Source organism: Genypterus blacodes, unplaced genomic scaffold (assembly GCF_046128005.1).
Source record: "Genypterus blacodes isolate CSIRO-AG114 ecotype Tasmania unplaced genomic scaffold, CSIRO-AGI_Gbla_v1 ptg000152l_1, whole genome shotgun sequence".
In the NCBI taxonomy this organism is placed as follows: domain Eukaryota; kingdom Metazoa; phylum Chordata; class Actinopteri; order Ophidiiformes; family Ophidiidae; genus Genypterus; species Genypterus blacodes.
The window spans coordinates 201,192-224,562 of NW_027466954.1; the positions used below are offsets into that span (position 1 = coordinate 201,192).

Below are 23,371 nucleotides of genomic sequence, written 5' to 3' on the forward strand. Positions count from 1 at the left end.
ATTCCTCCTTATCAGCTTAGGAATGGCTGTTAATATGAAAACCCTTCTTTGAGCAAACATGCAAAAGAAACTTGATTTTCATTGGACTACCTTGCGTAAATAAGGACTAAGTATTGAACAATTGTCAAACTGTAGCTTTAAGAATATGTGTAGTAGCTTTCGGTTTAGTCAGCAGTAAGTTTGCTGCAGGCCTGAAGCTGAGTTATGAATTGTATTCCTGCTGTCATTCGTTTCCTGGAATCCGTCAAAAAGTAACAAGACTGCACCCAATCTCACACACACACGCACAAACTATGCATGCTGCATATGCAAGAAAACGTGCATACACACCAATAACATCCCGTGCAAGTCAGCTCAAAAGATAGTGCCCCCAAAAACACCGGCCCAAGCACACACGCATGGACTGCTCCAGCCCTGAACCTGTTATTCCTCAAACAACGTCGACCTTTGACCCCTGACGCGCTGCGATAAGGCTGAGTCTGGAGGAGACGTCTCATCGTTTACATTCCTATGTCTGAACAGCAGGTCACCCCAAGGTGCCTCTGCTGATACTGCACACGACCCACCACGCCCTGCCACACACACACACACACACACACACACACACACACACTATGATCACATCAATAAGTGATGGAAGAACTTCAAAAGTTAATTTCCAAAACACCACAAAACCATTATGAGACGAGCTACTATCGTTTCATTACACATTAATCTAGTATTCACTGATTAACAAGTCAAATTCAGAGAGCTACTCAGCATGTGAAAACATTTGTGGTTGTCCAGGCTACCTGTGTTTTCAAAGGGTGCAGACAAGGCATGTTTTTTTGTGTGTTTATTCCACGATAACCACTTCATTATCCCACCTAAAATACGGCTACTTACTTTTAGTTTCACGCAGTATATTCATTTTACATGAATTTGTTATCAATTATGCTGTTACTCTGTGTCTGGACTTCCCCACAGAACAAACGTTTTTTAAACAACACAAACACTTCTGTGGAGGTGTTCATTTTAGTGTAAATTGAGTCTTTCTTCATAAAGTTAAAGCGAGGAAAGTCCATGCAGTGCCACCGTCGCTAAAAAGTCTGTTGCCTGACACAAACACGGAAAAGTGGGTGTTAAGCTGTAAAAACGCACCATTATATCCAGTCTACTGCAGTTACCTGAGAGGCCCATTATCAACATCAGCAGTCAGTGAATTGATCGACCAGTCAGAATTGATTGGTTGTATAATAGACACAAATTAATACCTCCTCTTACATCCACAGAAATGGGGGTGGAAGCAGTTCATAGCAGAGTCTTGCATGTTCCATAAAAGAGAGACCCTAACTGTGAACAGAAGGTCACGACTCAGGATGGGTCTGCAGCTCTGTACTGGTTTGGCGTAAGAAAGAAGGAAAGACTCGCCTGATGTTCAGGAAGGTATTTTATTTGCATCAACACAACTGATGGAAACACAGCTAATTTGCTTTATGCACATTGTGCTTTCAAAGGTACACTCTCTTCCACACACAGACACACAAGCAAGCGCACACACACACACACACACACACACACACACACACACACACACACACACACACACACACACACACACACACACACACACACACACACACACACACACACACACAGCCTCGCGTGCGAACTTTCAACCTCCAGCATCCTGAGCTGAGAAAGGAGAGGAAGGAGGCCGGCGGAGGAAAAGACGAGAGAGAAAGAGAGAGAGGGGGGAAAACATTCGGTGAGATTGTGTGAGCAAATGCAATCACACACACCCACACAAAGACACACACACACAGACACACACACACACACACACACACACACACTGCAAAAGTGAGCAGTTTACACGAATTACATGTTCTTCATTTTTGGAACTGCTAAATGTTATTATACAGTAGATAGTGATGAGGAGGGAGGACAGACGGAGGAAGAGAGGCTGGGAAGAGATGAAGGGAAAGAATGAAGAGGAAAAGAGAAAGCAGAGATGGAAAGAGTTGGAGGGGGGGGGGAAGTGATGTGAGTAGGTTCAATGAAGAGAGAGAGAGAGAGAGAGAGAGAGAGAGAGAGAGAGAGAGAGAGAGAGAGAGAGAGAGAGGCAGTAATCTGTTATAAAGCTGGGAGCACCGTACTGTAGCTCCGGTGCTCTTATCGCTGTCGTGCCATGGACCCATTGAGGGCAGGAAACAACCCCCTGACCCCACCCCCATTTCCACACACACACACACACACACACACACACACACACACGTAAGCAGAAAAGAGAGTGAGTATACATGAGTATCTGTTAGCACCAAAGATAGTTGTAAAATTAAAACAAAAAGCGGGAGTTGACAGATTAACGCTGTGAAGTTCTGACTGTATTAACATCCGCTCTGTTTCTCTCACATTCCCGCAGACCAAGCTAACCTCTGTGCTCTATAAAAGCTCCAAAAATTAAAAAACAACTCCACCCAAACCGCAAATGGTTGCAGCCCCAACGCCAAACTGAACCTGAGGATGAATACAGCTCCAAAATTGCCACGAATTTGCCAGCAATACTCCTCTTGTGCCAAGACTCCACAGGAGGTTGAGTTTCACCCCCTTTGGGCTTTCATTTTCTCTTAACCCCAAATTTACTCCCAGGTATGACAACTCGTGTAGGGAGAACGACAACTCTAAACGTCATGAAGAAGATGATCGGCACGACACAAGTCGCTTTGATCTGTTGATCTACCACAAAATCTACACAAATCAATTTTTTATTGCCTACCTAAAGGCAACAAAAGGGCAGCGGCAGGTTTGTGTATGAGCTGGAGTGTAAAAGACAACAGAGCCAACCTGAAGTAGTTCCCTTTCCTTTTCCATAAATTCCAATCTCTTCCAGCATTTTACTTTAGTTTTACTCATTATTTCTATAGATGTTCTGTCATTCTTTCATTGTGTCTGTAAAGGGCTTTGTAAACTTCTTATCAAGTTTGGTTAATATGATCCTTCTTCTTCACTGTCAGGACATAAGTGTTCTCCTTGCCCCAGGCTATCAGCAACACCATGTTAAACCTCCTGGGCCATCACATCAGTGAGCAAACCAGTCGGTAATCCAACCAGTCAGTATCTGGCAAGCCTTCAGCCCAGCCTGGCGGTCTGGCTGTTCCCCTCAGCACTGACTGACAGGCGTTGGCAGCGGCAGACCAGGAAGGCTGGCAGCCAGCGGTGTTGCGTGTAAAGAGTTTATTTAGATGAGAGAGCAAGAGGGGGGGAGAGAGAGAGAGAGAGAGAGAGAGAGAGAGAGAGAGAGAGAGAGAGAGAGAGACCAGAGGAGTGGGGGGGGGGTATTGAAAGAGGTTTTGTTCAGGCCTGAGGGATCATTTCTGCAGGAGGGAGGGACGATGTGTTTCTCATATCCCAAGTCTAGAACAGTTTGAAAGGTTAAAACAGAACCGATTGAGCCGACCCAGATCTGATCTTATATAAACTCTGTGTGTGTGTGTCAATGAGTGTGTGTTTATGTTAACAGAGTGAACTAGATACAGTTAACGCAAGACAAAATACACATGCACGCACATGTATGCACTTAAATGTACAGTCCAGACACACACACACACACACACACGCACACACACACACACACACACACACACACACACACACACACACACACAGATGCACAGTACGCTAAACACTGGCATGTAAAACCAGTTCACGCATTCATGCACAAAGGTTCAAATACTCAGGAGTCCATTTAATATGCTGAATGCAGACATGTTATGAATAGGTATTTGTGCACACACTCCATATGACATATCGAGTTGAACACACAGTCATGCAAACACACAGATAGCACAACACACACAGTCAAATAAGTACACACACCCACCAGATATGGCTGAAGTGCTGTGTTCCTGGCAAACGTGTGTGTGTGTGTGTGTGTGTGTGTGTGTGTGTGTGTGTGTGTGTGTGTGTTCTTTACATGGAAACACAATCAGCTAAATCAGTTGCCTGTTTAAGTGTATGTGTGTGTCACATCATATCAGCCATGATAATACCGGTTTGTTTACTTTATGACAGAAATGAGCCTGATCAAGACGTTGACGCTGTGTTGACGTTGATGTTGCAGAGTGATGATGTCGCCTGCACATATGGAAGAACACAAAGCCCAAACCAACATGGCCACAAGTATAATTGTGTTCAAAGCGACATCCCCCCTACTCTGTGTGTGTGTGTGTGTGTGTGTGTGTGTGTGTGTGTGTCTAATCATGTCTGAGTGTTCCAAATGATACTTCAGAGACCATGAAAGAAACATTTATGGCGATATCGGAGTAAATGGCAGCCAAAAGGCCAAAGGAAAAATGTTGCTTGGCCGGTCTTGGATTCTGCATCTTATTGGCAGAGAGACGAGCCCAAAGTGAAAGTGCCTTTGAGCAACACGCTAAACCTCTAACTGCTTATGCATCTAAGTGGTTGTCTAGACAAACTCTCCAGGTGGAGAGGAGAGGAGAATTACCACACCATCTCAACGTTTCAGCTTCATTACTGGGGAACTAAAGAGCCGTCCTCCTGTTTTAAACCCAGACAGGACTATGAATAAACTTTAGAATGGAAAATGCGGAGGAGATTCTAATCCAGGCAGACACTCAGGCTCCTTTGTCTACAGTCATTATCCCCATGACTCACAATTAATGTATAATTCTGCCCTGAAACCACCACTGTGCATTTTACAGATGTGGAGGCTCCCCCGGTGTGTGTGACACCTGTTCTGAGTGGAGGTGGCTTTCAAAGGGGAGAATCTGAGAAAACCCACGCAACCTCAGTGATTTCCTGCCCATGGTTCAGGGGTGGGCGGCGGAAGACAGAAGAGGTTGCTTCAGATGGCTTCGTCAAAGTGGCGAGTCATCGTTCCACACCAGGGCGAAGTTCAGTTTACTCTATTGATCCACAGGAAGGTGACCAATTCAAAACGACAGAGCCCAATGTGGGGCTCGAACCCACGACCCTGAGATTAAGAGTCTCATGCTCTACCGACTGAGTTAGCCGGGCTTGTGTCAGCACACAGAGGCAGAGCAATGAAATGAGTCGGCGCCATCAAACCCCTCAGACGTGCCAATTCCTCATTCTGATTAGTGCTGCCACGTGCTGCGGGTGAGGGGTGGAAGTGGTAGCTGCCACAGTGGTGAGCACACACTCACACTCACACTCACACTATGTAAATGCCAGCGATGCTTCATTATTTCCATAGAGATGAAAGATGCAGGTGTACAACACGTTTCATTACCAAAAGAATCAAAACTAAAACATTATCATTAGTTGCCTGCTGTTTGGTTGGACTGGACCCCCCCACACACACACACACACACACACACACACACACACGCACGCACGCACACACGCACACTCTCTCTCTGTCTCGCTGCATGCTGAATGCAGTCAAACAGGCTGGGTGAGTTTCTTCCCTGCAGGTCTATAAGAATGTGACTTCAGTCAGAGTAATACTACTCCTTACTCCTCCACCTACAAATATTATTACTAAAATAACTGCAATAACCAAAACAACTGCTGATGCTCTTACCAGCCAGCTGAAATCACACGGCCACAGCCAATAACAACACAAAGTAACTCGGACAAAAAGGGTTTTAGTTACTTGCCTGTGCTAAATCCTTTATCATTGTCCACATCTATTAAATTCCTCAGGTAACATCAACAATCAAGTAGCCTTTGAGCAAGGCACCAAGCACGTTTGTGTCTAAAATATTTGGAAATCTTACCTGTAGCAGTGAGGAGGGGGTCATCACACATGAAAGAGAAGAAAAAGGAATTATTAGTAAAGAAACAAATAAGATTCAATCTGCTTTAAATAGCCCAGAGAAGAAGATGTTATCTGACGGATCAGTGAGGAAATGAAGCTCCTGGTGTGATTATGAAATAGGAAAATATGAAGAAAGTAGTGTTTTTGTCATGGAGGCATCCATGACAAAAACACAAAGTGTTGGTTTTCCAGCGCAACATAAGTTGTTTTATAATCATTGAGCAATGGACATTGTGCATCCATTTTCTTTTCCTAAATAGATTCACAGTGTTTTGGAATGAAACTATTTCAACATAAACTCTGTGCCGAGCGTGCCACAAAACTCCCCCAACCCAAACAGTTCCCGGTGGGGCGGAGGCACGCTGGCCGTCCCCCTGACGCAGCGGCAGAGCCCCTGGATGGCATTGCCACAGGCCCGGGCTTAGGGAATTGTACGCCGAGCGTGCCTCTATGCCAGCGCTGTCAGTAAACAGTGGTGGTTAGGAAGAACAGAGGCCTGTCTGTGGACGCATGGGAACCCAGCAGGAGAGTTTGGTTTCCATCTTTGAGTCAAACTACACACGGTCGTCTTTACTTCACGGCCACCGCAGTGAAATCTCCAAGTCTCCAAGTCTTTGCTGTGGCATCCTAACAAGAGTTGATCTGTGCTTGTGTTTTATAGAGTAGTCATATCTCTCACAGACAGGCTGGAGACCTTATGCTCCAGCACCTTATTCTGTACATTAAACAAGAAACTAATATTTTCCAATGATTCATTAGCTGCACTTGTGAATATTTCTCTGTCTGAGCATGCGGGGCTGGCAACTGAGCCAAACAGTCAAATTGTGACACTGGATCCTTTCATTTAGTTTGGGAATCTTTCGCCTCCCAGCATCGGGGGGGTGGGGGAGTGACAGGTTTTATTTTTCAATCCCAACAGGATCCTAAAAATACACACTGCATGGCTAAAAATATTTGGGAGGCGTAGGACTGCAAAACACATGGAGGCTGATCATTTCAAGAGCTCGGTCAGCTGCTGTTACAGGACGCCCGATAGGAAACACATGAGAAGTTACCTTTAACAGTAAGAGGGGAGTGTGTGTGTGTGTGTGTGTGTGTGTGTGTGCATGTGTGTATCTGTGACCGCCCCCCCGTAATGTTTGCGTATATTTATGCATGATGCTTTTTACAATATTTTCCTACATGTGAACGCTTGTTGATTGGTTGTAATTGATCAATAGGGAAAGAAACCTCCACCTTGCTCGAGTGTCCATGAGCAAGCCACTGACTTCATACCAGCTGCTGACCTTGACCTCTAACCTTTGCTCTGGTGAAGCTGGAAAGAAAGGAGATGAGTCTTTTTCCTTCATATCTCAACATGTAAACCTTAAAGCAGAATCTCTAGTAACATCAGACAGTGAATCTTTATCAGAACGCCCAAATATTGCAACGTTTGCACTTTAATCTAAGTTTATTTTTTTGCAGTGTTGTACAAAATTCCAAAGCCATCTTATCCTTATCAGATTTGTAGATCCAATGTTATTTGATTTGTGACTTGACTGAGCTGAAGGCAGCAAAGGGTTAAAACTGACTTCCCCAGTGTGTAGAGTGATTACACAACCGGAGCCATTGTTTTGGTGTTTGGGCCCGGCGGCGAGGACGGCCAGTTTGCCGACATGTCTGAACCAGCTGGAGGGAGGCGCCGGCTCCTCTTTCATCTCCAGGAGCTCAAGTATGTAAACAAGAGGAGCAGTGAGACGCGTTATTTAAACCGGGCCTGAGATCGCCCCGAAAACAAGAGACAAGGTTCTCTGGTTCCCCATTCACCACAACTCCGCTTTGAGTTTTGCGTGGGGTTTTAAAACAGACGGTGTCTCCAAAAGTCTTGCAAAGTGGAAATGTGTCTGCAGATGAGAATACAGACGATGACTTTGTCATTCTATTGTGCTGGTACACGGTGAAGTGATGGCACAATCTCAAAGGCAATCATCTGTCTTAGGAAAAGCACAACTTTAGGACTTGAGATGTGTTTTCAGTGTAATCATTGTAATGATTATAATTAAGAATATACTGGAAAGATTGCAGGTTTGCAAAGTGACTTATTCAGTCATGGTTACTCAGATCAATTGGCTGTATTGTTTTGTTTTCAAAGGTTTGCCATGTGTCTTAAAAGTAATTTTGCGCATAATTTCCTGATCACTTTGAGAAAGAATTCAAAGCTGAATAAATAAAGTGACCTTTGACTGTAAATGTGCTGCTCTCTGTTTTTAGTGCCGTAATAAAATAATAACTGTGATAATCCATTTATGTTGCATGTTGAGTTAAAGTGTCATACTAAATCTTGCTGCTACACGCAACACCGACAGCAGGGATTAACACACACACACACACAGACACACACACTGACACACACACACACACAGACACACACACACACACACACACACACACACATACTTCTGCAGCTGCCTAATTAATACCTGCAGTGTGTGTGCACACGTGTGTAAGAGAGGTTTTAATTTCCTGACTAAGCATGTGTATCAAATAACTGAACAAATATGTACACACACACACACACACACACACACACACACACACACACACACTGACACACACACACACACACACACACACACATCTCCGGTATCCACAGCTCAAGTGTAAAGAAGTAATAAAGTCGGCGACGACAGTTGGTGTTAATGTCAAGGTCGCCGGCTGGCTGACCCATAATGCCACTGGTGTCACCATGAAGCCACCGTCACACAAGGATGTCAGTTGCTTTGCTGTGCAGCAGCGAAATGCTCGGTCAAAGAAATGAACGGGCACTCATCTATGTGAACTATTGAAATACATTACATTGCATTACATTACGATGCTTTTATCCAAAGCGACTTACATTACATTACCACCCTTCGCAGAGGGGGGAGCAATTGAGGGTTCGGTGCCTTGCTCAGGGGCACCTCGGCAGGGGCTCCAACCGGCGACCCTCCGGTTCCCAAGCGGAAGCACTACCCACTGAGCCACTGCCTCCCTGGATCCAACCAATGACATCATTTCACTCCAGCAGCTTTTAAAATGAGATGTTTAGAGCTAAGATCTCATTGTGCTCAATTAAGATAGAAATATGAACTTAAGTTTGACATTTTATAGACAAAATTGTAGAGAAATGTGCAAATCCATTAATAATTGAAATATTTGCCTCATTTTAGTTTGGTAAATCGAGCAGTTATAATAATGATAATTACTTAGTTAATATTCTATGATATGAAACACAACGTAAACAAATTCTCCCAATACGGATGATGATCAATAAATGGAATACTACTGATGAATTTCTACTCCAATCCCCCATCGTAACTGTTACTACACGGCTCTCATTGGTTTATAAGTGTGTATGTGTTGATGTTCTGACTTCCACATTAGCTTCATATAAAGCAACAACACAGCAGCTGATGAAGCGCTGCATGTCACACTTCATTATGTTTACCAGAAGCTGCCAAAGCCATGGATGCGAGTTAAAATGCAGACAAGTAGAACACATTCAGTTCAAAGTCAAATTACTGACAGACAAGTACACAAAAGTAGAGCAGCTAGAGCGGTGAGAGAGCTGCAGGGCGTGTGTGGTGAAACGCTGCGTGTTGTCAAAAAGTCTCTGCAGGAATTTCATAAGCCGAGCTTCCTTTCCGTTTATGAAAGTGTAAAGATTAAAGCGATTGCGGAGTCTGAGGATCTTTTCTTCGTAGCAGCCTCACACCTTTCTGCTCTGGGGGAGAATTTCTTTCCTCCTTCTCTGTTGTTCACTTTTTTGTTTCAACTTCTTTGGCAACGGATCACAGCCGAGTTGTGTTCTGAGAGACAAACTGAGGCGAAAACATGACAAAAAAGCTCCGCTGATGACGCAGGCTCGGCCCAAACAAGCCTTTTTTTTACTTCAAACCATATTATTGCCTTCTCTTGTGGCACATATCCCTATCAATTATACAAACTTTGATTTCAGAGATTAAAAATATTCCCAGAAACGACCGCAGAGACGGCTGGGATGGTTAGAGGATGCGGGGGGAGGGGTGGGGGATTCGGGGCGATCTGCTCCGACAGGCATATTTTCAAACTTCGACTTCAAGTGGCGCTTCAGAAACAACAAGAAGAGAAAAGATAGAAAACACAGAGAGATGATATAGAGATTAACAACTGATTATTTTAGCTAAATGAGTCTTTCTCAGCAGATTCTGAAAGTCTTCCCATTGACACCTAAACAGCTTCAACAGAAAGGAAATCCTTTTCTAGACCGAAACAAATGTGTCAAAGTGACAACCAAGTGTGGTAGAAATCTCAAGAGTCCTCAGTCGCCGTGAGGCTCTGATATCACTACTGACCTAAAGTTCTTTTTTCTACCTTTGTTGAACACACTTATTGTAAGTCGCTTTGGATAAAAGCGTCTGCTAAATGACCGTAATGTAATGTAATATCAAGGTATTGATCACCAGTATTGATCATTGTTTAACATTATCCCAGGGAGACCTTCAGGGCTGTGGCAGCTAATTTGGGAGTGGCGTCGACAGATCCCAGTGAAGCAATGCTGCGCAATACCAAGAGCAGCAGAGACACTGCAGACATTAAAGATTGCTAAATGGAGTATGAGATGTTACTCACATTGAGTACCTGCTGCGTTTGGCAGCTCTTTGTTTCCTAATGACCCACACATACTTGCCTTGCTGCCTATGTAAACCTTCATTCATAAGGAGAGAGGCGGGGCCCACAGGCTGCCAGTAATTTTCCATCATAAAGATCTAACCAATCTCACTTCCCTGTCATTAGAAGCTCAGTGCCGCTGCAGCTCCAGACCTGCACGGTGCTGGGGAGACCGTCAGGCCTCCCAAAACTCAATGCCTCTTATCAGACATCTTTATACACAAAATGAAGCCTTTGTAGTCTGGCTTTTGCTGAGTGTGTCGAGCCAAGCCAAATTCACATGTATATGGGAGAAGTTTATCTTTAGGATGGTATATCATGTAATTTGCTTGTTTCAACAAAGGTATTGTAACTCTGTGACCTGTGCACAAACACTTAAGACGTACTACCACATGAATAGAACAGCACAGCAATGCCAGATACTCAGTTGATTGTATGATTGTGTATAAACTCATTTCATTTTGGTTGTATGTAAACAAAAATGAAACTCGGCCAAAGTATTGTAGATGTAAATAAGTATCAAATTGTCCCGGTCAGAGGTGATAACACTATACTCTCTACACCCCGAGGCTGATATGGCATATGGCTGACCAATCAGTGAGCTCATGTTGTTACAGTATCAAGACGTCAAACGCTGACAAGAATCTGCCGGCAAATATGACAGTTGGTGGAAGAATTTACGGCTCTGGAGAGACTCAAGTTCGTCTGAGCGGAAAAGATCCAAAACACAGAGCAGAAAACAGCTGGCGACCTCCGACAGCTGTCTGTTTCCTCCTCTGTGTGATCAACATTCAAGGCGATGGGGATCATGATTCATTGGCTGCCATACGGCACAGAGCTGATCCGGTCCTCGTCTCTGCGGATGGTATTAAGTATGTGTCAGCCATTTTTCACGTGCCCTCAGGTCAATACCTCCAGCGTGCAATTAATCCTCAAATTATTTACATAAATCACAGCTTCACTGTGTCACCGGCACACAGCGGAGGAGGTAAGAGCAGAGTCATTTCTATTGTTGTTGTTAATTGGCAGGCTCGGCCAAACCGTAACCATAACCAGTCCATGTGTGTCATTCCACTTCAAAGGTGACATCTTCCATCAAACCTTTAATCAGCCGACCACATCAGAACTTGAGATTGTGTTTAGGTAGAGTCAACTATTCTCATTGTTGGAGTCGCTACCCAATCAAACTGCTTGGCTGAAGCTTCTCGTTACGTAGGAACATCTATCAACGTCGAGTCAATTATCTAATGAAAGGAGACGCTAACTTTGACCATCACTTTTGGGTCTAGAAAAGGGAAGGGAAGTCAGGAAGCAGCTTGTTCCTCCGAGGAACATGAGATCATGACAGCTTTGTAACTGTATCCTCTCTGGAACTGTCTACAATCACTCCCTGTAAAAAAAAAGAAAAAAGGAGGGGGAGGGGGGATAACACCAGACGACAGACTACAGTGATCCTTTTCATCTCATAACTCACAACCCATAATAAGATTTTGCTCAAGTCCGTTCAAGATGGAAGGAAATTGGGTCATTATTATTTAAATGAAGTGTACATTTTGATCAGCAGGCCTCTAATGTCACACTGTGACTGTGTGAAACTAAATACACAGTAATCCAGGTCATTTAGATATCACAGTGCTGAACCGGCCGGCCAACTGACCGATGACTAACAGGGTGACTAGCAGATCCCATCAGCAACCCATCGTTTTCCAGTGAAGCGAGTCAGACTTGGCTTTTTTTGTGCCAAACTGAACCTCTACTGCCTGATCCACACTGTGTAAATCATGTGTCACCAACATGTCTGACTGATATTGCAACATAGGTGCGATTGATGAGCAATGGTGTGCAGGTTTTCATTCCAATCAATAGTCTATCCATTGATCTGTGATTGATTGAAAGTTGGAGTGGAAACCTGCAGATTCTTCATGTGGCCATGTCTTGGTCTTTAATGTTCAGTTGATTTACTTAAACTTGGCTTCTTCCAGCAGTATTGTGGCATTTTCTGTTTGATCTCCACTCATGTGACGAGTCACATTTGGCCTGTGTGTTCTCTGCATAAGAGTAAGAGAGTCACATAAAAACCACAGGCCCGCCTCACGTCCTGTCCTGCCTGCTGCTAAATAACAACGCCTGTTCTTTTTGGCTAACCCTGGCCCTGATTGGCCCTGATTGGCCCCGTTTGGCCCTGATCAGCCCTGGCTGTGGCTAGATCAGAGGTTAGCAGACACCTTTCTCTCCGCCATAGCTTCGCCCCAGGCGCTTCCTCCCACCCCGACTTCCTCTGACAAACATTACTTCCTGTAAGGCACAGAGGAGAGATTAGTCAACGTGTTTTACAGGTTTCCCCCGATTAACTGACAAGCACGTGGAGCTCAGAGTCGACTTCCAGGCAGGGCTGCATGCCTGACCACCTTCGAGCAAGGGAACACAGACGGGCCAAAGAGCGTAAATCACAGAGACACACAGCCTCTCGTGGGACTGTGTGTGTGCAGGCTTTGGTGGACTCTGTGGTTTGGGGTTAGTTTCATTGAAGAAGGGAAGAAGACACTGTGTCGCAAGAGCAATCAGTTAAATATAATGTTGTGACGTCTGTTCTATGGCCTTCAGTCAGAACATACACACTAATAAAGCTGAGAACAAATCTTCTTGATGAATGGATAAATTCTATAACGTCAAATTTCCATGAAAGTTCCATTTGTTCAACTATAATGAAAGAAAACAGAAAAAGCAGCAAATCTTTAAAGTTTAGATACATGGATCTGTCAAACGTTTGGATCAATCCGTCCATTGATCAACAAACACGTTTTCTGTTTGACTTGCTCAATGCTGATCTGACTTTATTGTTAAGTTGTATATCCACACACAGGGACATCACATGCTCAACATTTGATCATATTCCTTTCTGTTTCTACCCTTTTACATTTATAGCTGGATTTTTGACTGCATTGTGAATATAAAAATCTGAAAGAGGCTGAGTGGAAATATCTCACCTCAAACAAACAAAGGAATAAAAACAAGATGAGAAACCAAAGCACAAGCAGACTTTACAGCCATCCTGCATAATTACATCTGAACACAAAAAAAACAAGCTGTCAGGTGTCGCGAAAAACACACTAAAATAAGTTCTGACTCCATTGCTTGGAGCAGAAAACTCTGGGTAGAGAACTGAGTAAGTGTTTAGTCATTGGCAGCGAGTGGACAGATGAAAGAGCTGAGAGTCGTTTCATTCTTCGCCAGCTTTATGATTGTTCTCTGCATGAAGAATAGACTCGGCGAGAAACAACATCATGGCACGAACACAAAGAGCACCTAGCAGCACCACGTGATGTCACCGATACCACAGTAGGACATGCTGCCATGAAAAGAGTTGGACATGTGTGATTGATTACTAATGCCAGGCATTTTGCCACAGAGATGTGGTACAAGTAGCTCCAGCAGATGTACACTACATGTATCCTGTGTAACTCCTGTATACAACAGGACTAAATGAACTCGATACAACACAACTCATCCAATCTGTCAGGTTCATGGCTGGAAAATGAGCTGCAGCCCCGGCAACTGCAAACGTTTGGACACCGAATTACCCAGAATTCCTGCCAGCTACGGTCAACAAACTAAATGTCTTCTCAGGGTGTCAGTGAGTGAAGTTCAAGATGCTCCTATTCTGCCATGTCAACACCAATGACAGATGTCTTGGCCAACAATTGCATATTTTGTTATTTTAAGGCAAAATTTGTTATTTCTGAAATGAATTAAATGATTTGACTGACTTTTAATGATCAAAAAGGTTATAGTACTTATTAATGTCATAATAATTATAATTGTGCTATAATAATCTCTGCAGATCGGATGTACGGCCCTGATGCGGGAATAAAATATAAATAAATAAATGCTAAGTACACACACACACACACACACACACACTGGTGTTCCCCAGATGCCTGGGCAGGTTTCTACAGGATCATCTGTCTGCTGTGTTTTGACTGCGATCCTCCATGCAGAGGGTCTGCCAGTTTGATGCTATCGCCCAGGATGAAGCGCACATTCTGCAGAACCTTTTCTAGCTCTGGAAGCCATACAGTATCACAACGGTCCCAAAGTAAAAGATACAACTCAACTGTTGGTGGCATGGTGGATGGTGCCAAAGGAGAGGAAGAGGACGTCCCACCAAAACCACCAATAAGAGTAGAAGCCTTTCTCCTGGCTTTACTGCTTCTGTTCTGTGATCACAAACTAAATCTGTTCATTATAAAACTTCACCTATTCTATACTATTGTCTGCTGACACAACCGGTTTGCAGTGTTTTGAAGGCCTGACTGTTGGACTCTGTGTCTTCTCCAATACAAATATTGATGCTCCAGCTCCACTGGCACAAACCAGTTGTGTGTCTCTTTCCTGGTATTTACTTCATCTACTTCCTCGTAACTCCTAACAATATATATCTATCTGAGTGAGTGTGTATGTTCAGCTTCCTGAGACATTCCCTGCATCACTATATTCACACACATCAACATGTGACTGTCATACATTATCTAAGTTAACAATACCTTTCCTGTCCTACCATTGGCTAACAGGTCACATGTCCAGATTGGCTTCTGTAGTGCAGATGAAGCTTCTCTGAGTCACATCCAATCCACTTTAAGGACTCTTCTTCAAGATCAAACCACCTCCACTACTTTGCAGCTGTGTTCCTTCAGAGTTTTCCTGTCTGGTGCCACTGATGTGTGTATATCAAATAACTTTCCAGGACAATATACCATAACAACTCCACTGACTTTTTACATTTTGACTTTTGTCTCTCAAAGCCCCAGACATTTCCAGACTTCCTTAAAAATGATATAAACTCCCATGACTTCCCAGCACTCTGAATCATTTCTCAAAATCCCCTTTTTAACTTCCTGTTAGAAATCAATCAATCCCCTCAATTTCCCAGAGTGCAGCTTGTCTTAAAATCCCTAAAAATTCCAGGACATGACCAGATCCCTATTGCTCCTGAAGCATAACATGACATTGTCCCTGTGATATTTTAATGACTTAACTCTATAACTTTAGCACAGTTAGCAGCGGACTGTCTGTATGTAGCCTCAGAAGACAGGTAGGTCAAACTAAAGGCTCTTCAAACAGGCATCTGTTTCCTGACAGCAGTTGCCAAACGCAAGATTCCTGCCAAAAAGTGAACCTACAGCAAGATTTACAACCAAATCCACAGATACATCATTTCTCTTTTACATTTCATTGTCCTGCACACTGCCCTTGTGTTGGCTTCTCTCTGTGTGAAACATCAGCAACGCCCAACACTGAGCACCGACACCGGTTTGTGTCTGTCGTCGCCTCCTATCAGCCCGTCAGTCACAGAGCAGGAAAAAAGAAGTACAGAGTGGAAGAACCCAGTCAAAGTCAACACTCCGATCCTTCATGTCATCTGAAGAACGTGTACCCGCTCTGTGCAGCCACATATCTGATATCTACTTTTTACTTCTTAGTGCAGCTGCATTTCCAGGAATAAGATATCACTTCACCATAAACCATGCTAACGACTTTAGAGCTAGAGTCTACAGCCTGCATGGTGACCCTTTAACCTTTGCACTTGCCATCTTGCACAGTCATGAAAACTGGTCGTGTCGGGGGACAGCAAAGTTCAGAGAGGTCGGACTGACGGAGACCTGCAACCATCCGCTGCAAACACATATGGAAAAGGCATGGAGGAGGGGCGCCATGTGTGTGTGAGAGCGGGAGACATCTGAATGTGTAACAAAGGAAAAAAACAAGAGTGTATACATACTGTGTGTGTTTCCAGGGGCCCGGTACAGGAGGGGAAGTTTAGCCGACCTATTAAAAGGACCACAAATAAGGGCTCTCAGAAGCCAACAAAACCTCTCTGCCGGGGAGTCATCAGCGACTTCACCGCAAACACCAGCGCACCTACTCTGGAGACGTGTCACAACCTTAAATGTCCCACATCATATTTTAAGAACTACAGAGGTCCACAGCGACAAAGAGAGAAAGAAAGGAAAAAGAAAGAGAGACAGACAGAGAGACTCTGAGGATGTACAGTGAGCTGTGTCTGAAGATGACGGCTGTCTGTTTCGGGAAATGATCATGGGCTTTGAACAATGTGTGTGTTGTGGGTGGCGAGCATGGGATCGAACCCCCAAGCGTTTCCCATCGGCCCGTCTGCCCCGTCCTGCAGCTCGGCCCAGGGGAAAGACGGGGAGACGGACAGACACAGAGCGTTCCATTCTCAGCCACATCCTGGCCTTCCAATGAGCCTTTACACTCCCGGGTCGCCTTTGTTCGCTATGAAGTTTGCCCTGAGACAGACACTGACCACTGGGTCTGCTAACACAATGATCGCAGAGTTATTCTGAAGGCTGTTGTGTCTGCATGAACAAGCAAACAGACTCACTCCTCTCCTGTATTAGACTTTTTACTCTTAAATATTGATGTTGGTATCAGCTCTTAAAGTCATATACCCCTGAAATAAAGACATTTTTTTGAGTGTGGCGTTGCTTACACCGTTTTCCCGATGTACTCAGTATTTGTGACGTTTCAAAATTGTGTTTCCTACGTTTGTCACTGTGCTTTTCCTTTGTTTTCTTGGTGGCCAAAGCTGTTGCAGCCTTGGAGGTCTTGTGGTTCCTGACTGAATTCCTTATGAAGAATAATGTGATTGAAAAACTCCATCGGCGTCTGTTTTGCACAGAGGCCACACACACAAGCGGAGAGCAGCGTCGTCAGCCTGTGGACGGCAACAAACAAAGGATTTCTTCATTTCTGTGCTTTGGGAAATGATAAAGCTCCTGATGATACAGAGCTTTAGAGTGGTTCCAGTGTTGTAGTACGATAGCGTTACATTTAAGGTCAAAGAGAGCCAGCTATAGGTTTGTTTTGACCCTTAGTTTCTTTGGATCATCCAACGTGTAAACCAACCTACTTGCCTTTACATTTCAAAATAGAGAAACGTTTCTTTTTGCACAGAAAATATGCTTATTTTCCCAGATGCCAAGGTTAGGAAAGCTTGGTTTTGAGTCTAAGAATATCCAGGCCACTTCCTGCCCTACTGCTGTCCAGGCCTATAAACAAGCTTTTTACAGAATGAGGCTGAAAAAGTAAGTCAAAGTGAGGAATGCAGCTATGTCACTGCTGCTGCTCTCTGACACCCTGCAGGATGTGAATGGGTGCACCAAAAGAGTCATAGTTTCTCCGTAACCATCAATCACAGGGTTCCAAATTGGGGTGCAGGGACGCCAAGAGGGCACTTCAGGAGTTTCCAGAATGTCCTCTGGTTTTCACTCTTCTCTGTTATTTGCCTATGACCAAGGAGGCCATTTTGGACTAATTGTGTAATATTTTCTCCAACAAATCCATTGAACATCTGTGGAGTTCTTCCTTGCCACTGTACAGAGACGTGGGCGTACGTTTAGGTTCGACACAAGTACCTTAACTTCAGCAGCTGGATGGCCTCAGTAACAGCATCACCCCCCGGAATCACCTTGTAAAGCCTAATTTTATGGACTTGCTTTTATGTGATGTCTTTTATTTGATTGTTTTTACTATTAATGTTACCCTCCGTCCTTGTCCTTTTATCTTGTGGTGCCCTCTCTGCTTTCATTCATTTCACCACTTTGATGTCTGCTTTTATTTGACTCTTAAAAGTGCTTTATAAACCTCTTTCTGAAAGCTCACGGAGCAAATAAGGTTGATTCTCACAATTAAAGAGGAGAATGAGATATGAAGGAAAAAGAGGGAGAGAGTCTAATACAATGCACTAGTACTGACAAATGACTACACAAACATAAGCATTTAAAGCAGACATACAACACACTGTGTATAAAAACTAAGGACGATGAAGTCCCCCCTGTGTTCAGTAAAGCAGACTAAATATATATTGCACTACGAAACCCTTTTCTGCAGCGTAAACAAACCCGTTATTACAAACCGGAAAAAATGAAACCTCTGGCAACAGCGACGAAGACCTTTTAATACTTTAAAAACCCTTAAATGTGGATAATCTGCACCACAATGCACTTCAAATAAAGTCTGGCGCATCCACTGAAACTCAAGTTAAAAAAGAAAAAGGGGGGGGAAATTGCCAGATTTTAGTGTGTGTTGTTCAGAGTGGGATGAATGCATAAAGCCTTGGGTTGTCCCGCTGCCGGCCTTCCGTGCGAACAGGCCTCCCTGCTGAAACAACAAACTGGGATCCTGCAGCGTTTGTTTGAGGTGGGGGGGTGAGGGTGGGGGGTCGGAGGAGCTGTGAACTTGGGACTTCAGATGTAGCTGAGGAGGAAAAGGCTGAACAGTTGGAGGAAAAGGGGCCCCGGGGTGCTGCAGGGGCTGCCACAGGAAATGGGAGGGGCGCGGTGGGAGGCCAGCAGCGGCGCAGCAGCCAAGAAATGGGTGGGTGGGGGTGGGGAGATAGTGTATATAAATGTATGTGTTTACATCTCTGTGCTCATGACGGCTCCCATTAAAACAAGATGCCTGTCCTCTAGCCTGCGTACGTACATATGAATTAGGCAAAATTTACATGACCACTGAGTTAAGGACATTAAAATGTATCTTGTGCAGCGCCTCCTGTGGGTCAGATTTCATCACATTTTATGCAGGAAAGCTGGCAGTTGATATATACACACATCCTCTAAGTGGCAGCACATCACAAATTGGCTACGTCAGCAAGAATGTGGCATTGTATTACAGGAAAACGTCCTGTAGCTAATCTGGGTGATGATGCTAATAAACACCAGAAAATCTGTGCAGGTGGCATCTGACATGTGCTCCACTGAGTCATTTGTAAGGAGAACATGTGTATAAATTTGTGTTTGGACGTCACAACTCAGGAGTTCAGGCTTCAGGGTCGGTCACCGTGTGATGCTCTTGGATCCAGATCCACCGACTCTGCTAAATCTGTTGCGTAGTATGTGAAGCATCCCCCTAAGTACCTAATAAACAGAGAAACACGGCTAAACTAATCTCCTTAAAGTCCTGTTCTGACCCCACACTGACTGCGTAATGTGAAGGTAACCAGACTCCTCACGCTGCCTCATTTGTTCAGCAAAAGCTTAATGACCAGAACTGCCAAATAATTGATGAGCCCAAAGCAACACGCTCTGCTGTCTGTGTCCTCTGGCAACACAATGACGAGAAAAAATAACTTTTATTTTAATGAGAACAGTTAAGAACATGCTGTTTCTCAGGACAAAACCCTATTAGGGAGCTTACAAGTACGATCTTTACTATCTCAGCGTACAAACACACCATAAGTCTACAGGGGGTGAGCAGCGTTGTTACTCAATGCCAATGACTCACTGATTACTGGAAAGCGGCTGAGATTTCTGGCTTTAAAAGTTGTAGCCTCCACTCTGTTTATGAACAAATATTCCCATTGAATTCTGCCGCTAACACTGAAACAAACTCAAGCCCAAAAACAAAAGCCAATGTTCAGCGCGAGTATATATCACTTCCTCTCTTTACGCTTCTGTTGGACCTCGACACCAACTAGCTTGTTGACTCATTTACATTGACATTTACATTTACTCATTTGGCATGACGCCATGATCCAAAGCGCCACGGATATGAGATTAAAATTCCAACACAATCTAGTCAACTCGTTCCACCACGGAGGAGAGTCTGGCTAGAGACTTAGGGAGCATGAACCTGAGTTCAGATAAGCTGCTGCCATATTGAATGCTGCTTTGTAGGTGAACTGGTTCTTTACTCCTCAAGGAGAATTTAATGTTGCCGTTACGTCAATTCCAGCTCAGTGGATCCATGTACACACTACCAATACCAAACATATCACTGATCTCTGAATACTAGATAATGTGTAAACCCAGTCCACTGCATCTCTCACAACCTTCAACCCCTCTTAATCTTCTGGCTTTGCAAAGTTTCCTAAAATATACAGCATGTATTTTGGAACAAAATCACCCAAACTGTGGGTAGAAGCTAGAAACCAGCGCAGATTGGCAGCCTGTCAGAGACACAAACAGAAGACGGCTCAGCTTGATGGCAAGTATCTCCCTAAGGCTGGGAATTATAGGGGCACCTCATGACAAGATTGCCTCGAGAACTTCCACAAAAAGAAGATTCAACGAATAGTGCTGAACTGGAATCCAACTGTCAGCAAAGAGAGAAAATATTCAACTTAAGCAAAAATGAGGAATTGTTTCAAAACCTGCGGCAAATCATTGTCGCAACTTCACATTTCTGTGAAGTATTAGGGATGTGTCCCACTTCTACAGGGAGGCCTGTGGTAATGTGTACACAAACAATACTGTATCTTCATGTTCTGTAAACACAGAGCTCACAGCATGTGCAGACACCCACAGGCCATGCTCTACATACATGAGCATGTTTGTCTTAAATATTTATTTATGAAATCATCTTCATCCTTACATGTGTCTCACACTTTTGCACAGCACTGCATACAAACATAGCAGCGCACATCACGGAACAGGTGTGTGCTAAAATGCTGACACGGACGCACCATGTGCAACTCGTCTCCCTGACAACATTCACAGTGAAAGGCTCGCCTGCTATCGTTCCACTTCACACCTCCTGTTGCAGAGGAAAGCCTCTCTGGGCATACGGCGAGCCAGGAGGGCCAAATTTCACAGAGCTGCACCGATATAGCCTCCCAGCTGGTAATTGAACCCCCCCGCCCCCCACTGAACACCCACACACATACACACCCTCCCTCTCGTGACTGAAAATAGGAAGCTCGCCTTTCAGGCCGTCTGGATCTAATCGCTTCTATTTTAAACAGAGGCAGCAGAACAATGCGAGGAAGCTCGATGGAAACTGGTACAACCTCACCGAGCTCCAAGCTTCCCTGCACTGAAATAGGCCAGAAGTTCAAATTTCAATGAAAAGTCTACGGACATCCAATGGAGAGAAGGGATGAGTCCTTGTGGTGATTGGCATCAGTAATTATAAGGGTTGGAAGATGTTTTCATGTCACATCTTACAGATTGTCATGTCAGAGCCTTGGTGTGTTCAATGACAAAAAGTCCACTGAAATGCTTCTAACTTGTCTCTGAAGTAAACCCAAGTGACCTCTGTCTTCAAGTCTGTTGCTTGTAATGTTGGTGATCTAAACATTTGAGCTTTTTCTACTCAGGAGTTTTGCCTACAGGTTAGAATGTGAATTTAAATCTTGATTTGAATGCAGTCTAGACTTAAGGCGCCAAACTCGTTTCACCCACGGACACTCACCATTAAAGAAGCTCTTGACTTTCAGGTATCCAACGCTGAGGCGAAGCACAGACAACTTGTCCAGTCGCGACCTGACCTCATCTGTGAACGGCAGCAGGGCGGTCAGCTTCTCCAGCTCACCGTTGAGGCGGTCACGGTGGCGTTTGGAGGGGTTGGACTTGGCTCCATCGGGAGGTGGAGGTTTGGGTCTGCAGACAGAGACAGGATGAGAGGTTTAAGAGTTTGGAGTGGTCTAGTCAGGTCTTCAATGTGAAGACAAATCCATAGGCCATAAGACCCCAGGAAGGTCTTAACAGCTTCAGCAAATCGGTCCTGTAATAAATCAACAGCTTGCAGTCGGGATAAGTTGAGACATCACATGTAAACACTGGCAGGCAAGGGACAAGCAGGTGACACAGCAAGTTTGACATAAGGTGCTGGCAGGGGGAAAAGGTCAAATGCCTTCAACCAAGACACTGACGGTGCCACAAATAATCCAAAACTAAAACTCAAGTGTTTGAAAATGGGTTGGAGCATTGGCAGTGATGAACATACACTCCACAAAACAAACTGAAGTGAGGGAGAGGCAGCGGTTCTCAACCTGCAGCAGTGATCAAATGAAGCTTTCTAAATTAAAGTCTTTATTTCAGACGAGCAGTTATTCTCGACATGCCCGCCGAGTATCTGGGATTAGAAGTTTACTCAGTGGAAAATAACAGAGGCCGGACCGCTTTTACTCTCCAGAGAACCAGCACGTCTCCTACATCCGCTATTGCCATGGGAACCCGGTCAGCCGCCTCATGACACCTGTTCCATAAGCCATGCTTGTTTATCAGATATGTGTGTGTGTGTGTGTGTGTGTGTGTGCATGTGTGTGTGTGCGTGTGTGCGTGTGTGTCTGTGTGTGTTTGGGGTAGGAGGGGGTTCTCCATACAGTAAGTGACCAGAGGAAAGACTTTGTTTCTACACTTTGACTCTAAATAAGACATTATTTCCACTATTTGATTAGAGATTTACAACAAATTGCCTCTAAAAAACAAAAGATCTGGATCCACTACATCCTCAGGACAGTGAATGAGGGGTTAAACCTGAAGTTTAAATGGGTTTCTACATATTTAGCACATTTATAAATATGAAGTTGCACTGCACATACACTAACACAGTAATTTCCAAGTGCAAGCTGTGCAAACTTTATCTTACTTAACCAAACCGATGTCTGAAATTGTGATGTGTAATCATGGTTGAAACATCTCTTATTTCCTTTGCGCTGGATTGCAGAATTGTGTAGCACAGTGCAGTGTCACTTTGCAACGCAGTGCGATCGAAGCGTAGATCAGACGGCGCGGAGAACAGGTCTGTGTGTGACTGAACTCTGGTGACCGAGTCGTAACTCAAACCAGACCTGCACCGCACAGACGACTTTTTGTTTTTCCCGCAGGAGGTGTGAAGCAGTGGAACACCTCCAGCGGCCCCGGGGGATGAAAGTCATCCCGCCGCCTCTCGTTTACACAGAGATTTGGTCAAATTTGGGTCACCTCTGCTTATCCAAGAGACAATGACAGAGAGACGGGTTGAATTTCCTTCAGTTAGGAACTAACCAAGTCATTTTGAGTCAAATTTGAAAAGTACTGCACATAAAAATAACCACTATATTTAATTAGAAAGTACTGTGTTTTACATTTTACCAAAATGCGGTAAATGTTCAACTTTAACACTGAACAA

General features: G+C 44.2%; 1 protein-coding gene across 1 annotated transcript in view; it reads right to left on the reverse strand.

Annotated features, from left to right (window-relative positions):
- The window catches only part of LOC143012680 (aryl hydrocarbon receptor-like), a 42,398-nt gene that overhangs the window by 13,138 nt on the left and 5,889 nt on the right, over positions 1-23,371 (reverse strand). The window contains exon 2 of the mRNA XM_076165945.1: positions 21,671-21,858. Within this exon, the coding sequence (XP_076022060.1) occupies positions 21,671-21,858 (188 nt within the window). The remainder of the gene's footprint in view (positions 1-21,670; positions 21,859-23,371) is intronic.